General features: G+C 39.8%; 1 protein-coding gene across 1 annotated transcript in view; it reads right to left on the bottom strand.

The window, feature by feature from the left end:
• Window positions 1-5,898: 5,898 nt before the first annotated feature.
• The window catches only part of slc27a6 (solute carrier family 27 member 6), a 34,421-nt gene continuing 22,860 nt past the window's right edge, over window positions 5,899-17,459 (bottom strand). The window contains exons 5-10 of the mRNA XM_082540118.1: window positions 17,037-17,231; window positions 9,235-9,325; window positions 8,938-9,136; window positions 6,759-6,856; window positions 6,420-6,550; window positions 5,899-6,346 (exon numbers count right to left, since the gene is read on the bottom strand). Coding sequence (XP_082396244.1) covers window positions 6,170-6,346; window positions 6,420-6,550; window positions 6,759-6,856; window positions 8,938-9,136; window positions 9,235-9,325; window positions 17,037-17,231 — 891 coding nt within the window. The 3' untranslated portion in view covers window positions 5,899-6,169. The remainder of the gene's footprint in view (window positions 6,347-6,419; window positions 6,551-6,758; window positions 6,857-8,937; window positions 9,137-9,234; window positions 9,326-17,036; window positions 17,232-17,459) is intronic.

The following is a 17,459-nucleotide window of genomic DNA, read 5'->3' as shown; positions in this document are numbered from 1 at the left end:
AAATAAACTATTGTGTATGTTCAAATATACTGTTGTGATTGAAGAAGTTAAATAAAAATGTCAGTCATCAATTCATGCATCACCTCATGTCATCATAACAGAGGTCTGTCTTCCAGGAAAGAACAGTTTAAAATTAATGTAATATAGTATTGGCCATACTATATGATGTATTGCTTGTCTTTGTTTAATAATACAGAAGACAAAGACCTTAAAAAATAATCGCATCGCAATCGCAATATTGGGGCAAAAAATCGCAATTAGATTATTTTCCATAATCGTTCAGCCCTACCACCTAGTCATAAAAAGCCTAAACTTACGTACCCTCTAACTCTCAGTGAGCCTGTGTTATGACCTTGGCTCCCTGCCTATCTGCTTCCAACAAGGGGGTGAAGCTCCTGTTGAATGTGCTTTGTGCTCTCTGCACACAGTATTCTCTTCTTAACTCAGCAGTATGAAATGTCATGAAACAGTGTAACTCACTCACAGTAAATCAACAGTATAGGATAATACAAACCTATCTAATGAATCTAATGATTTTCACATTCTTTTGTAATTCAGAAGCATAATGCAAACTAGAACTACAGCTACAAACTAATACTCTCTATAATAAGGAGTATGGTGTGGCTTACAGCAGTATAATGATTCACTCATTTCGATTATAGACATAGGATAGGATAATCTCACAATTCCCCCTTTGATCTCTTTTTAAAGAGATCACCAGTAAATCAGAACTACGCTAAACATGAGACAATGTGACCGGTAACATAGAAATACTAAGGGGTTTAATATGCAGGATGACGAGAGGATGGGCAACAGGTGGAAACGCAGCTGGAACAAATCTGTCTAATGAAACAGGGGAAGCAAAACTAAACATCTACACAGGGTAAGAGACTATCACAATAAAACAGGAAACAGACATCGACGACTCAGGTACCATCACAACTATAGTAAAAAACAAAACAAAGCATTAATAACATTAACACTTCAATGGAAAGTCAGAATTTAAGCCCCGTCCCCCAAATGAATAAATAAATAAAATAAAAAAATCGGGTCACGATAGCTGGGGTTTGTTAGTGAAGAAGGTCGAAAAGTTAGGAGTGAGAGTCATTTGGACTGGAACTGGAATTTAGAGTTCCAATTCCAAAAATGCAAATAAAACAAGTGTTGAACGCAACACAACAAATCTCAAAAAAAGTTGAGACAGGATTGTGTTTATGAGTGTTTATCATCCCCTCTTCTTTTAATAACACTCCTTAAATGTCTCATAAATGAAGAGGCAAGTCGCTAAACTGTTGATCAAGGAATGCTGTCTGATGTAGGATTCATTCTGCTTTTCTGTATTTCTCTTAAATCAGATTGAGCGGATCGGGGATGATGTGATCAACAGTACAAAAAAATGAGATGCAGAAGTTTTGGACTTACTTTATTGTAGTTTTAACTATATGGCCAATCGGGATGCAGTTTGGAGCATGGAGAAATTATTTTAAACATGAGTTGTTTTAGGACTTTATTCTAAAATTTTTTTATTCATAATAAAAAAAAACCATTGATTTTTATTTTGGAACAATCTACAAGACTCTTTGATCATCCTTCAAGAAAATGGCACACTGTGTTTCTCTGATATCTAATTAACAAATTCAGCTGCTATTGAGTTTTACCTCTCGCTTTCTGCCCAGATGCTCTGCTACACAAAAAACAAGTGGGTTGCCATTACAAACATCATGCAGGTGAAAATATTTTTCTATACACACTCTGAGCAGATGTAAAACCCAGCATTTAACAGCATTACTAACAAGTAACATATCAGAGCTCACTGCATCAACCTGATGGGAAGAACGTGAAAATTTATGATGGAAAAAAAGTGTTTTTTCTAACAGTGACTATTTCAAAATGAATAAAATATATATATTTATAATATATTTATACATACATGCTGGTATTGACAGCAGCCATCGCTAGTGATTTTTAATCTGTATTTTTAGCACCTTATTTTGCCCCCCCCCCCCCCCAAACAAAAAAACAAAACAAAAAACAAATACAAAAACAACCCCTTGTCATTCAAGAGCATAAGACAAACTATAGTTGTACAAAACACCGGAATACAGTAATGAAGTGCAATACTAAGAGTGGTTTTCAGTGTCGGGGTGGAAGAAAACCTGGGCATTAAGTGTCAGTGTGACCTCTCAAAGCGGTGTCAGACTATTAGCACATAGCTGGTCTCTGGAGCCACGGCACCAACCGCCTTCAAGTCATTCAGTTGTGAAATTTAATAAGTAACACAGTTCAAACAACACATTTTTATCAAAGGATGCCAATGCCTCCATCCTGCACTTCACACTGACACATCTGGATAAAACTAAAGTTCTGGACACTACTCTCTGAACGCTGTTTGTGGACTTCTCATCGTTGTACCATCCAAGCTGATGGCCACACATCTGGGCATCAGCACTTCACTTTGCAACTTAACTCTGGGATTTCCAACCAACAGACTCCAGTCTGTTAGGTTAGATAGCCACATTTCCTCTGCCTTGATGTTTAGTATGAGGGTACCACAAGGCTGCATAGTCAATTCACTCCTCTAGTCACTGTTCATTTACAACTACATGAATCAAATAAATTGTGAAGTTTTCAAATGACATCAAGGCTTACAGGAAAGAAGTGGAAAATCTAGATTCTTGTTGGGGGACAAAAGAATCTGACCCTTAACAGCAGAAAGATGAAGGAGCTCATTGAATGAAGCTCACTCGTGTGAGTCTCAGTACCGTACTTCTGTATGATTAGTTTTGGTGATAAGCCATGTCTTGCAGACTTCTGACAGTCCACATTGAATATAGTCCGGTTGGTCATGAAGTCATGAAGTTGTTCAAAAGTCTGCACTGGTCACACTTGTATTGTTCTAGTGAGTGGTTTAACCATGTTAATAACTTGTCTGTATGTTGGAATAAAAAACAGAGATCTGTTCAAATAGTCCGAGATGGGAGAGAGGTGAAGCCTTGAAACCAGTGTTACTATTATTGTGGTCAAGTGTGTTGTTTCCTTGATGGATATGCTAATAAAATTTGGGCAAGGGAGTTTTAAAAAAATGACTCTTTTGTCATCACCCATTACAAAAACTGTCGGGATCGGCCCTCTGTTGTTTACTAATAGTATGTCTGTGAAGGTTCTCAGTCATCCAGGTCATTGTAGTCAAAGGAGCTAGCAAAGAAAAGCGTCTGGACTTCTTTAAGTTGCTTGAAGACGTTTCACCTCTCATCCGAGAAGCTTCTTCAGTTCTAAGGTCAAATGGTGGAGAGTCCCAGATATAAACCTAGTGGGAGTAACCCCCCACAGAGGGACAAAAGGACCCCCTGATGATCCTCTAATCGCCTGAGCCAAGGTGTGAAACTGGGTGTGGGTCCCAATCAGCCAGAGTTTCGGGTGTGTTCATTGTGAAACCTGGCCCCACCTTATCATGCGAATTCCTGAGGTCAGATTCACATTTTGGACAGAGAGGACAGATGGTTTGAAAGAGGAGTGAAAGAAGCCATCTATGTCCACTGTGAGCGACCATCTTTGAACAGAGGCGGGGGTTTACGACACCAACTCTCTGCCATCTATAATCCAGTTTTGAGATCCCTTCCCAGACGCCTTAACGCCCACTCACATCCTGGGCCATCTGATCTCAGGAATTCGCATGATAAGGTGGGGCCAGGTTTCACAACGAACACACCCGAAACTCTGGCTGATTGGGACCCACACCCAGTTTCACACCTTGGCTCAGGCGATTAGAGGATCATCAGGGGGTCCTTTTGTCCCTCTGTGGGGGGTTACTCCCACTAGGTTTATATCTGGGACTCTCCACCATTTGACCTTAGAACTGAAGAAGCTTCCCGGATGAGAGGTGAAACGTCTTCAAGTAATTTAAAGAAGTCCAGACGCTTTTCTTTGCAAGCTCCTTTGACTTTACTAATAGTATTTAGCAAGTAGTCCAAAGCTGCTGTGATGTTAGCATCCAGGGTTAAGTAAGAACAGGAGCCTTTATGACAACTGTAAACTCTCATTGCAGATAGAACTGGCAACACTTAACTGTTACATACTCCAGTGACACCAGTTGTTTTTAATATAAACACAGAGCTCCCCTCCTCTGCTCTTACCGGTGTCCATCACCCTGTCCACTCATTTATGTGCGCTGCACTTGCTGTAACACTGCTTTAGACAGTTAAAAATATTTACTGTACCAAAACTATTCATGAACTAAAAGCTATGTTTAGTGTTGGTTTTCTAGGTTCCTCCAGGTTCATGCATCCCCCGTGTTTTGCAGTCAAGTCACATCTCCATGTCTCAGTTTCAAGTCTGTCTTTGTGAATGTCTCGTTTCCTGTTTTACTTTGATAGTCTTGTGTCCTTTGCTAATGTTTCCAGTTTTGCTTCCTTCCCGTCTCACTATGTGTAATTTCTCCCAGCTGTGCTCTCCTCTTGTGTCTCATTCCCTTGTTTTCCATCTGTGTATTTAAGCCTTTTTGTCTTCCTCTGTTTGTTGCCGGATTATCTGTGCATCACTTGCTGCATTTTTCCGTGTTCCATGTCTCTACTGTTGGCCAAATGGCGCTTTCTGAAGCACTGAAGCTTGTATTGAAAAACGGTTCATTACGCAAAGCTTTTCAAAAGTCATCTTTGGTGACATCTGGTGGCCAAAAATATGAAGCGCAGCTCAAATCTACAACTTAGAATGAACTGCTTCATTATGATTGCCCACACTGAAGAGCTGAATTGACAGCTTCTGTTTGATATCATGTGACAGTTTTTTCTGATATCGTGTTTTAAAGTTTTTTCCAGTTTAGGTTTTTCTAGTTTAGTCATTCTGTTCTTTGCATTTGTTTGTATTTTTCTTGGCCGTCATAAATGCTCACTTTCATTTTAAGTCTGTCACCATCTGTATTTGGGTCCACACTCTCTCCACTCTGCCCAGTTCAACTGAGCCCTTGTCTCATGCCTGCCACAAATATTCAAAATATTACCCAGAAGTTACAATAAACCATATTAAATTGTTGCATTATCTAATTTAGAGAGCTGCTAACTCTCTTAGAGTGGACCAGCTTCCATGAAGGTCTTTCTGTGAGTCATGCAATGTGCTGACATCCAGTGGCTATGACATGAACTGCATCACAAAAAGAAAATGTGAAAGAGCTTATTTGATTGTTTATGCGATCACTTTGCTGAGGTAAGGGAGTGACAGGCTCAGGTTATCACTGCTACACTGTTGTCTAATGAGATCGAAGACAAACAACAATGCTCCACCAGCTTGTAGAGTGTTATTAACTCACTATAATTAAGCATTTCTTTTCGCACATGAACTGCAGCCCTGGTAAGAAAAACATAAATTGACTGTTCATGTTCAGGCCATGACCAGGGACATCTACAGGTTGATCTATACAGAAATGCAGAAGAAATGTGTATGGGCATAGACATAGAGAGACAGGTAACTTCATTGTGTTGATTCTGGAATATTCTGGATTACTGCAATAGGACGGGGCTGCACAGCGTCAACGTGTTAGCACGGTTAGCTCGTTAACACGTTGACGCTGTCCAGCCCCATGCACGGGGCCATCTGCCGGTAACTCGTTAACGGAGGTTTGCTGAGTTAATGCAGTTATGGCGTTAACATCATTTTAACAAGATTAACGCTGACAGCACTAACTAAAATCAACCAACTGGCAAAACAAGAGCTGAGGAAATCTAGTATATTTGTCAGTGAGCTTAAAAATCCTATCCATCAAAAAAAATGTGCTTCCAAAACAATGACAGTAGTCATTTTATACATTTTCTGACAGAAAATCCGGTTGAGGAGTTCCATGAAAAAGAGGGTGCAGGCACAGTGAGATATGATTGGGGAAAAATCTGACCAGAATTACACACAGAATGATGTAAAAAGGTATAATTTATTGTCTGAATTCTTCCAAAATTGCATTTATTATTACTACTAATATCTACAGTGTCATCAAATCCAAAAGATCTGAAGATCTTTTCTAGTTTTCCATTTGAAGTATTTCATTAGGCTTAGTCATTGGATTGCTGTGACATAGTAACACATTCAGGTTCATATTATGTGTCAGATGTTTAATATTCATTAAACATTTTCAAACTCTTGTGCACTATTTAAAACTGTATAGTCACACTCATACTTGTGAGTTCTATAGCTTGTGCTCTCCAGCACTGATGCTCTGGTAGATCGTGTCTGTCAGAGGAATGTAGCTCTTTTGCTTGTAGTCCAACACATAGAGAGGATCAACGACTTTTGAGGGGTTGAAACCACTCTGCACCAGATGGAACTTTTGCTGTTTGAAGGTACTTGTCGTTTCCATGACCTCCTGAGAGGAAAAAACAATCTGAGTTACTTCAGAGTAGCAGGATGTTTAAACTGATTTTAGTAACATATTTTACCTGAAGCCTTATGAAAAGTGGACGAGCGTATCCTGGTAGATCCCTCACTACATGCTCAAACAGCTTCTTTCCATCAAATATGAAGCCCGGTCTTACAATGATTGATGCCATTCCTCCTCTGCCCTCGTGTCCTGTGAACAACATGGATCAATGTTAAGGGATACTGTTTTTCACTGATGCCACATGGACATCCTGCTTGTGTTTAATTGGCTAAGGACAGCAAAAATGTAGCACTTGGCGAAGTAGATATTGTGGATATTTAAAAAAAGAAAACATCTATACTGCAAGTTCTCACAGTCTTAGTAACTGCATTAATAATTAAGCATGGCGACATGATACCTGGTACTTGCACTCCATACACGTTGACTTCTTGGATAAAATCTACCAGCCCAAGAATCTCTGTCACCTCTGTCGTGGATACATTTTCACCCTTCCACCTGAAATTGGGGGGGAAAAAATTAATTGGTAGAAGCATAGTCTGTGTCAGACCAGGCTTTACACTCGTATGGTAACAACCTGTGTTACTGCTGGCATCTGTCCTTTTTAATTTTTTTATTTTTTGTTTAATCCTTATTCAGTGTGGGCCTTTGGCAAGTCTTTCCCAAGGGTAAACTGATCTCTTGTTTTTCCTTGCTTCGTAGGAGTTGCCAGGGCCTTGTCACTGATTCTGTTCATATTTTTTTAAAAGCTAAAGGTAGCCAAATAGTGGATGATTTACACTCTGTTGTTCTCAAGATCTCACATCTGCTTTTTTCTCATAATGTGGTTCAGGTGGCTTCATCAAATGACCTACAGCTTGCCTTCAAGTCTTAACTAGAAAAGAAGTGGACTGACCACACTGGCCAATGACAAGTTACTGCCCCAAGCAGAGGAGTTCAAGTTCACGAGTGAACAAGAAAACCAAGCCTACCTCATCATAGAAGCAAGAGAGAGAGATAACTAAAGCCATAGTGGCTCAGACGTCACCTGGATTGATAAGGTCCGTGTCACAAATTGAGGAACCAGGACACACAGATAAGTAGTGGGCTACTGGAAAAAGCAGGTACAAGTGAGCAAGGGATGAGAACAGGGCCTGTTAAATGGACTTCTTATATAGCTCTTATCTACTCTAAGCACTCAAAGCTTTTTACACAACTTACCTCATTCACTAATTCACACAAGCACTTTTTTTCTAAGCTGTTGGAACGCTACTATGCAAGTAACCCCAGCAAAAGTGGTTACATGAAGAGGATGTGGGACCTATGGAATCCTCAATACCCAACATCTAGACTGACGGCAAAACAACTGGTAGCTCAGTGTTCCGACATTCAGAAGCAACTGGTATCACAACTGGACAATGATGAGGTACGACACAAATGCTATGGGAAGAGGGAGCCAGGACATTTCTTTTGGCTGTAGTACTCACGATTGGGCACCAAGCCCAAAAGTACACCTGGTGTGTTGAAGGCACTGAGTGTAAGAACAGCTGACCTGAGCAATAGGATCATGGCTAAGCTGGAAAACTGAACCCCTAGTGGCCAAATACCAGAACTATGTGAAGAACCCTTCGAAGGTCTACTAGAAGATGTGCATGCAGCATCCAACAGTCCCTGCTGCGACGATCACTGAAAGCAGCAGCTGATCTACTGACTGCAGTCACTGAGCATCTGGCTAACTGAAGGCCGGACTGTCCTGTTCGAGGACATCATCAGATAGACCAAGTGGCTGACATCCAGAAATCCTACCAGTGGCTGGACAAAGCTGGACTGAAAGACACTAATCGTGGCAGCGCAGGAACAAGCTCTGAGCACACGATCCATACAGGCTGGGGTCTACCACACCCGGGAAGACTGCAGTTGCAAGCTGTGCAAAGATGCCACTGATGCCACAATCTAGCACCTAACAGCAGGGTGCAAGATGCTAGCAGACAGGGCATACATGGAATGCCATAACCAGGTGGCTTGCATAATACACAGGAACATCTGCGCCTAGTAACTCCCAAGGCTAAATGGGACATGCCCCCATTCAGAATGACTGAGCTAAGATCCTGTGGGACTTCCAGACAGACAAACTGATGATGACTAACCAATATTGAAACGGTGGAGGAAGATGGCTGTAGTGATAGATGTAGCTATACAGAGTAATAAGCTAACTACACTTTCGAGAGGCGCAAGAAGTGTCAAGGGCTGAGAGAGAAACTCAAGAAGAGGTGGAGCGTAAAGGCCACTGTGGCAATCAGAGCACTTATGGCAATGAAGCCTAAGCTGGGCAAGTGGCTTCAACAGATCCCAGGACCAACATCCAAGATCTCTGTCCAGAAGAGCGTAGTCGTAGAAGCAACAAAGATACTGTACAGGACTCTCAAGCTCCTAGGCCTCTGGTAGAAGACCCGAGCTCGAAGGACATGAGCTTGAAGGATCAAGAGCATATGGTCTTGATCCTTCAAGCTCAGGTCTTTTACCAGAGGCTACATAGAAGTCTATATAGAAAATGTATGCAAATCAAATCTAAGAACATCGTAAACATCTTATCTAAGTACCTGAATGTGTCTCCGACTCGGTCTCTAAAGAAAATGAAGCCCTCATGGTCTTCCGCCATGAGATCGCCTGTGTTAAAGTAGGCATCACCCTTGACAAACACATTTCTCATCAGCTTCTTTTCAGTCAGTTCCTTGCTTCCAGCGTAGCCAAAGAATGGGCTAATAGCGCTGACCTTGGAAAGTAAAAGCCCCATCTCACCTAAGAATAACAGAAGTTCAAAATCAATACAAATACTTGTTCAAAACGTTCAAGTTTAAAAGGGAAGAATAAGAAATGAATTTGTATTCCAACCTTACCCTTGTCCACTCGCCGGCAGAAACCATACTGATCTTTCACTGGTTCATCTTTCACAATGTCATACTTCACCAAATCATACTTAAACAGGAGCTACACAAAATGTCAAAAGGAAATAGTGTTATGGTGGGTAACTGATGAACAGAGTAATCAACTATGAGGATTGGAACACCATGTGGATTGAGAGAAGTATCTAAGCAGCTTTAAAGTCCTGAAAAAAAAATCAATACCTTTTGTAGTCACTGTCAAAAAAACAAAACAAAAAAAACTTTATACATAATTTCTACATCTTAGCAGATGGCATTAACTCACTGTAGACATTAAAATGTGCTAGTTTCAATAAGAATAGCTAATTAGCCCACAGATCTGCTTAATGCTAAATGTCTTTAAGGGCATTTAAACATATACATTTGCATTAATATGTAAAGCCAGCACACACCACTTCTAAACAATAGTGCAACAGTGGAAATGGTCTGTAGCACCAAGTTCCTGGAAGTACAGAAAACAGACACTCAGTGATGCAGATCAGAGCTCTTCCTAAGACAGTTCTGCATCGCCTGCACTTCTTTGCAGCGGTTGAGGAGAGCTCACCCACCCTCTCCTATCCTTAACACTTTCTATGTGCATATCTGTTTGCTTGGGAGCTCGCAGTGCCACAAACTGGAAATCTGTAGAGAGGGTGGGGACAGCAGAGAAGATCAATGTGTGTTCACTTTCCCCCATCCAGGACATTCTGCAGAAACGCTATCTGACCAGAGCAAACAAAATCCTACAGAAACCCTCTCATCCCCAACATGGTCTGTTCTCTCTCCTGACATCTCGGAAGAGGTTCTGCAGCATTCGTACCAGAACAGCAAGATTCTGCAGCTTGTACCTTTCCTGCTGTATTCAGAGCCAGGCAGGTATTTTTGTTGTAATGTACAGTGTTGGTGTATAGAAGGAATGACAAAAGTCAGTCAGTCAGTCAAGCTTTTGTTAACCAATAGGTAATGAAACTAAATGCTAAATAATTAATGGATTGGTTCTTACAATTTAGCCCAATGATTTTCACAACTACAGAGGAAATGCTCACATACAAATTATAAACAATATGGAAAACTAGATACAATGAAACTATGAAAACTGTATGAATAAACCCTTGTTTCTTCATATGTTGTTTTTAAGGAGCCAGACTAACTTAGCCAGACTATTCTTCCCTTGGTTCTGAAGGACAAGCTGGAGAACTCTGGAGTGGACCATCACCTCACTACCTGGATCCTGGACTACCTCACCGACCGACCACAGTATGTGAGGACTCAGGGCTGTGTGTCGGACAGGGTCGTCTGCAGTACGGGGGCCCCACAGGGAACGGTTCTGGCTCCGTTCCTCTTCACCATCTACACTGCAGACTTCTCCCACAATTCCACCCAGTGCTTCCTGCAGAAGTTCTCTGATGACTCTGCAATAGTCGGCCTCATCACTGATGGGGACGACAAGGAGTACAGAGGTCTGACCCAAGACTTTGTGGACTGGTGCCAGCTGAACTACCTCCAGATCAACGCCAGTAAAACCAAGGAGCTGGTGGTAGACTTCCGCAGGCACAAGCATTCTCCACTGCAACCACTGAACATCCAGGGTATGGACATTGAGGCTGTGGACAGCTACAGGTACCTTGGTGTTCATCTGAACAATAGACTGGACTGGACTCATAACTCAGACGCCCTCTACAGGAAAGGGCAGAGCAGGCTGTACCTGCTGTGGAGACTCAGGTCGTTTGGAGTGGAGGGCCCACTCCTGAAGAAATTCTATGACTCTGTGGTGGCTTCTGCTATCTTTTATGGTGTGGTCTGCTGGGGCGGCAGCATCTCTGCTGGGGACAGGAAGAGACTGAACAGGGTGATCCGAAGGGCCAGCTCTGTTCTAGGATGCCCTCTGGACCCAGTGGAGGTGGTGAGTGACAGGAGAACGGCGGCTAAGCTGTCATCCCTGATGGACAACATCTCCCACCCCATGCAGCAGACTGTGACAGCACTGAGCAGCTCCTTCAGTGGGAGACTGCGGCACCCACGGTGTGGGACGGAGAGATTTCGCAGGTCTTTCCTCCCCACTGCTGTCAGACTCCATAATAAAGACTTTAACTGATCAAGCACACACATCCATACATATGCAATAATACTAAGTGCAATAATCCTTTCTGTCATCGTTGTATTTTTACTCAGTTGTATATAGTATTTGTATTTGTATTCTATTTTTATCTTATTGTATATTTATTTTTATTTTATTCTACTGTATATAGTATTTTATTCTATTCTGTACAGTTGTGTACTGTATTTATTCTTATTGTATTCTAATTTTTGCGTCATAACTTTTGCACTGTCCACTTCCTGCTGTGACAAAACAAATTTCCCACGTGTGGGACTAATAAAGGTTATCTTATCTTATCTTATCTTATCTTAACATATAACAACCAGTGTTGTGTCTACACTTACACATCCTCAAGAGTAATTAGCTGAAAATTTGAAAACTATTAAAAGAAATTTCAAGAAAGCTTGCCTAAGAGATTTCAGATGTGTTGACGAACAATAGTGTTGATGCCGACTATTGACCTTCAGGTCCATTAGAATTGTAAAAACTCTGCTTTGCTTTGTACATTGTATTTACATGTTTGTATATGTTTCAGTTGACAGCTGGACACATTTAGCATTTTCCTAGCAAAATATAAAGAAACTAGAGAATGCATTTACTAAAGAAAATGCAGTGTAAATTGCTAAAAGCTGAATGACTTGAGCTGAATTGTTGAAATATTTGGGAAAATTGTTGAAGCTGCTAAAACACAATTTTCCTGAAAGCCAAAGTGCAGAACTGTTGAAAGCTGAATCACACAACAATGCAGAAGTGTCACATTTAATCTGCATTTCATGGGAAAAACACAAACAGTACATTGCTAAATATGAAAAATGCCAGCAAAGCATGATGACGTACATGCTCAGCCGAAAGATTAAGGAGAATGATAATACGGAATGTTTTAGGACAAATTAAAATGCGTGTAAAACATTTTGAGTATCTATTAAATAAACATTAGAAACAAAATGACTGATATAAGAAAAGCAGATTTATGGTCAGAAGAATTCAGAATAAATAACAAAGCTCACATACTCTGAATCACTTCAAGACCTCAATCATGTTTTTAAATGTCTAAACTCAAGAATATCACATCAAAAGGTTTAATATTTACTGAGCAAATGTAAGCTGCTCTGTGTGTGTGTGTGTGTGTGTGTGTGTGTGTGTGTGTGTGTGTGTGTGTGTGTGTGTGTGTGTGTGTGTGTGTGTGTCAGGGAGGGTGAGGATGCAACAGAAAATGATGACTGACTATTGAATTGACCTCAAATGTATCTAAATGTATCTAAATGTATTGAATTGGAATTAACAGATTTTCATATTCTGCTTTTGCATTTGTTCTCTGTATTAATTAGCCTTAAGGTTTGTGTTTTCTAGCGCTATCTTGTTTGTCCTAGTTTCTCACTAATAAAAAGTGGCTTCAGGCTTTGCACAGAACAGGTATGATACATAAATATGTAAACTACTCCCCACTTTTAGACAAATAACTGAAGGTACTATTAATAATTTCAATAGAATATTTACTTTTATAGATGGGTCTAAAAGTACATGAGTCTTTGTTTTTGTTTAATACAAGACATTTGATTGACAAGTTATGTGATCAGATGGACATCTATGCCACCTACAAAGACTTACTTTCAAGACTTATATTTTTCAAAGTATATTAAATTAATAAAAAAACAAATATGGTTATTTTCCTTTTATATATACTCATAATACAGCCACTTTATTAGATACATCTGTTCAGCTGCTTATTAACACACATACAGTATGTTAAATGGACAAGTTCCTAGGATAGTGCTTTTCTATCCCACCTGAGAACTCAAAGTGCTTATCTAATCAGCCAATCACACGCCAACAACTCAGTGCATTTATGTTTTTAGGTATAATCAAGATGACAAACTAAAGCTGAAATTGAGCACCAGAATAGTTAAGAAAGGGGATTTAAGTCACTTTTAATGTAGCATAGTTGTTAGTGCCAACAACACAAAAGAGACAACTCGTCAGGCCAGGACTCTACAGTCCATCTACACCTACAGTGTACTCTTACAACGATGAGGATGTACACATGGGACAGGGAGGGAAGCTGGTTTGAGCGGGGACAGATGAAAAGGGAAAGACCATCTCTCAATCTCTGAATGGAAGCGGGAGTCATCTTTCAACATCTTACAATGCTGTGATTGCAGCCATTCCCCAACCTTCTGTGAATGGTACTCATGGCCTTGATCAATGGTCAAGGTAATTCGCATTTTAGTGATCTAGAAACTGAATGTAATTAGGGCAGTTATAAAATGTATAAAGAAGGTCCAATCTAATACACTTTATATTAATAGACACTCATTATTCCATAACGTTTTCATAATTGTAGACCAACAAAAGAAATCTAAACAATACATTTTAACTGCATGTTACAGAACTGACACTACTTTTAACCATATGTTTTATAACTTCACTTTTACAACTTCTTTTATAACATTGTGGGTCAAATGAAAAGTCACCTGGACACATCTAAGAATAGCTGAAGTCAGAGATTAGAGCCAAATACATGGATCCACTCTTATGTAAGTCCACTGATTAACAACAGCCAGCATTAATACCTACCAAAGCCACAGTAAAGCAACTTCACTACTCATTCTTCTCCACAGTCACAACAGACTTACAGTACATGTATAACTATGTAAGAAGTTGTTTAATAATCTGACATTAGTATTACATGTATGACATATTCAATGTATGACAAGTTTTTAGTTTGTGTAATATCACCTTGATGAGGGTGCTGTGTATTCTACTGGGTTGAGATGATGCGACAGACTTGACACTGAATAATATCCCATATCCTAAATATATCCTTGGGCTACCTTTGCAATACAGTGTTGGTCATTATTTATTAGCACTGTGAAGTGCTGTCCAATCAGTTTTGAATCTGAACCTGAGCAGGTTCTAAACTACTTGCACAAAGGCGGTTGTTTGATTGTTGGGTTTTTCTCTTTATTATTGTAGTCTTTCCTTTATAATATGACTTTGTAAATAAAGCTGAACTGAATCAGTAAATACTAGCGGCAGTCATGGGTAATCCAGTATGTTAAAGATCATGAAGGAGTTCTCTCCATGCCCGTACTTTTATGTTCCTCTCAATTTGTTAAGTTCATCTTGGTTTCATCAGGCCTTGAGAGAGGACTTTCAGACCTTGAAAATTTATCTTTTCAAGAGTTCTTGAGTTAGATGGTGCAAAGCTGCTTTTCTTAATCACAGAAATAATTATACCATCATGCACTTTAGATTTAGACTGACATTTTGCACTGGAATAATAGTGGCAATTGATTCAGTGAGCTGTTAAAAATGACCATCAACTGTGCCAGGGGTGGTGGGCATTCAGTTCAATTTAGTTTTACTTACATAGCTCCAACTGTAGATGGGGCTGATGAAACTACCTGTGAGCCCATTATCTACATTTTTGAACCTCTGAAAATGTATGTAAATGGCTGTGACTCCTAAAAAGTTAATGCAGTACTTCTGTAAAACTCCTTGAATGAAAGCTGTCTGAACATTAATCCCGTATTGACTGTTTGCTTTAAAATCCATCTGCAGTGGTTTAGAAAGGCAATATTATTAAAATGATCTTTGCCCAACAAATAATAGACCCAACTGTATTCATGGATGGGCAGAAGTGTAGTAAAGCAACAGGGTTATGTGAAGAACATTGTTAAGAAATGTCAACATCCGCTCGCTTACGAAAAAGGGACATTTCGTCCAGAATCTCCTCACAGACCATAAGTTTGACTTTTTCTGTTTGACTGAGACGTGGCAACAGCCCAATGACTTTTCGCAGCTCAACAACTCCACTCCTGGGTTTGTTTACACCTGCCAGCCTCGTGAGTCCGGCCGTGGTGGAGGTATCACGGTAATCTATCGCAAGATCTTTCTTTCAATGTCAAAATAACCTTTTCTATGCCCAAGAACCCTTGTACCATTTCTTTTCAGAATTTTAAGAAAACCCATCCTGACACCCTTTCTTTTGCTTTCTCTACTTATTTGCATTTTCATAACCTGCTCACCCAAGAGGACTTGGTTTCCTATTATAACTCTAGTCTCAATAATATTCTAAACTCTGTTGCCACACTCTAAACCAAACCTGTATCATTCCCTCAGTCAGCACCCTGCTGAGAGAGTTTACAGCTGAACTCAGGCTTCTGAAAGCAAAAGGCCGACGGCTTGAACGCCTCTATAATAAGAAAACTGGTCTTACTATTCATAAGGAAATGTTTAATAATCATGTTTTGTATTATAAAGAGTGTATTAATCAAACAATATCTGCTTATTACTCCACCATGGTCTGTGCAAATGATGATTCAACCAAGACACCGTTTTCACTGTTCAACTCTTCTTTCAGGTCACCAGATTTTTACCTGCTCATCCAAGACCTGGTTTGTTCCACGTAGCGCTTCCTTTGCATTTCCACTCCCATCACACTCTTTTTCTGCTTTCCAACTTCCCTCTGTCACTGATATTTCAGAACTCATCTGTAAGTCAAAACCTGGTCAAGGCCTGTTTACCCTCTTTGCTTCCCCTCATATCTGCTATCATTTATTCTTCACTTACTACTGGAACTGTTCCTGCTTCCTTCAAAGTTGCTGCCATCGCCCCAATATTGAAAACAAAAACAAAACGCAAAACAAAGCAAAACAAAACAAAGTCTAGATCCCAATAACTTTGATAATTTTTGTCTTATTTCCAATCTACCATTCCTCTCAAAAATTCTTGAGAAGATAGTTGCCACACAACTCCACTCATACTTAACTAATAATAATCTGTATGAACAGTTCCAGTCTGGTTTTCGCCCCTCCCATAGCACTGAAACAGCGCTTATAAAAATAACCAGTGATCTTCTTATGGCAGCTGACTACAGTTTACTTTCCATTCTTATTCTCCTCGATCTGAGTGCTGCTTTTGACACCATCTCTCACTCCATTCTCCTTAGTAGGTTAGTCTCCATCGGTCTCTCCCATACTCCACTAGCCTGGTTGTGGAGTATGTCTCATCGCACTCCGTTTATTCGACTCAAATCCTTCACCTCTCAGCCCTTTCGTCTGGTCACTGGCATATCAAAGCAACCTGGAATCGTCAGTTTTTACCTCCTCGAGCCATTGCTCGTTGATGCAGTAATTCATTTTATATTTGTAATATTTATATTTAATTTCATATTTGCCTTGAGGCTTAACAACACAAAAAATTAGATTTACTGAGGTTCGACTTAGGGCACTACATGCAATAGTTACTATGACAATAATAACATGAATAATAAAACTCACATGTTTTACACAAGAATTGTGGACAAATTCCAAAGCAGAATCTGTCTTTAGTCTTGTATTAAACAAAAATGTTTTTAATCATTTTATTTGATGTTTCAGTGTTTTAAGACCAGCAAGTAAGACTTTAGACTTATTTAAGAGCTTGATGTCATTAGAAATGCAGCTTCCCTTAATGAGCATTCCTTATAAAGAAATTATTTTGTTATGATGGTGAAGTGAATCTGTGCAGTTCTACTGACATGTCAAATTACTTGACATTATAACATGATTTATTATAATCATTTACTTTTGTCTACCTTCTCTTATGAAAGCACACACCAAGGTAGTGCTCGTTTACTAGAGAGTAGCGTGTAGGCTTGGTCACACACACATGGAATAGCTTATTTCCATGCACTTACCCTGTAAAAGAAGTTGGAGCGGCCTACTGATCCAATCTTGCCAATGTGGTTCATGAAACACAGATTTCCTTCAGTGGAGCCATATACTTCACACATTTTGATTTTCCCAAAGCGACTTTGGAACTCCTGCCACACATCCTGATGCAGCCCATTTCCCACTCCCATCCGCACCTTATGAACTTTATCAAGCTCTGTCTGATGGAGAGAAAAATACAAATACATCAGCACAAGATTTCTGAAAAGTATTACGAAATCATTTATTTAAAAAACTGTTAAGTGGGAAATAATTTCCACTTAATAAATGTCTCTGATTATTACACTGACAGGGTGGCATATAAATAGGAAAAGGCTATGTTATGTAATGTGTTTTAAAGAAATGTTTAAGTGCATGTTCAGTTTATTTCATTTTATTTATACAGCGCC

The sequence above is a fragment of the Aulonocara stuartgranti genome (genome assembly GCF_965226115.1).
Source record: "Aulonocara stuartgranti genome assembly, chromosome: 7".
In the NCBI taxonomy this organism is placed as follows: domain Eukaryota; kingdom Metazoa; phylum Chordata; class Actinopteri; order Cichliformes; family Cichlidae; genus Aulonocara; species Aulonocara stuartgranti.
This window is presented reverse-complemented; position numbering and strand designations above follow the sequence as displayed.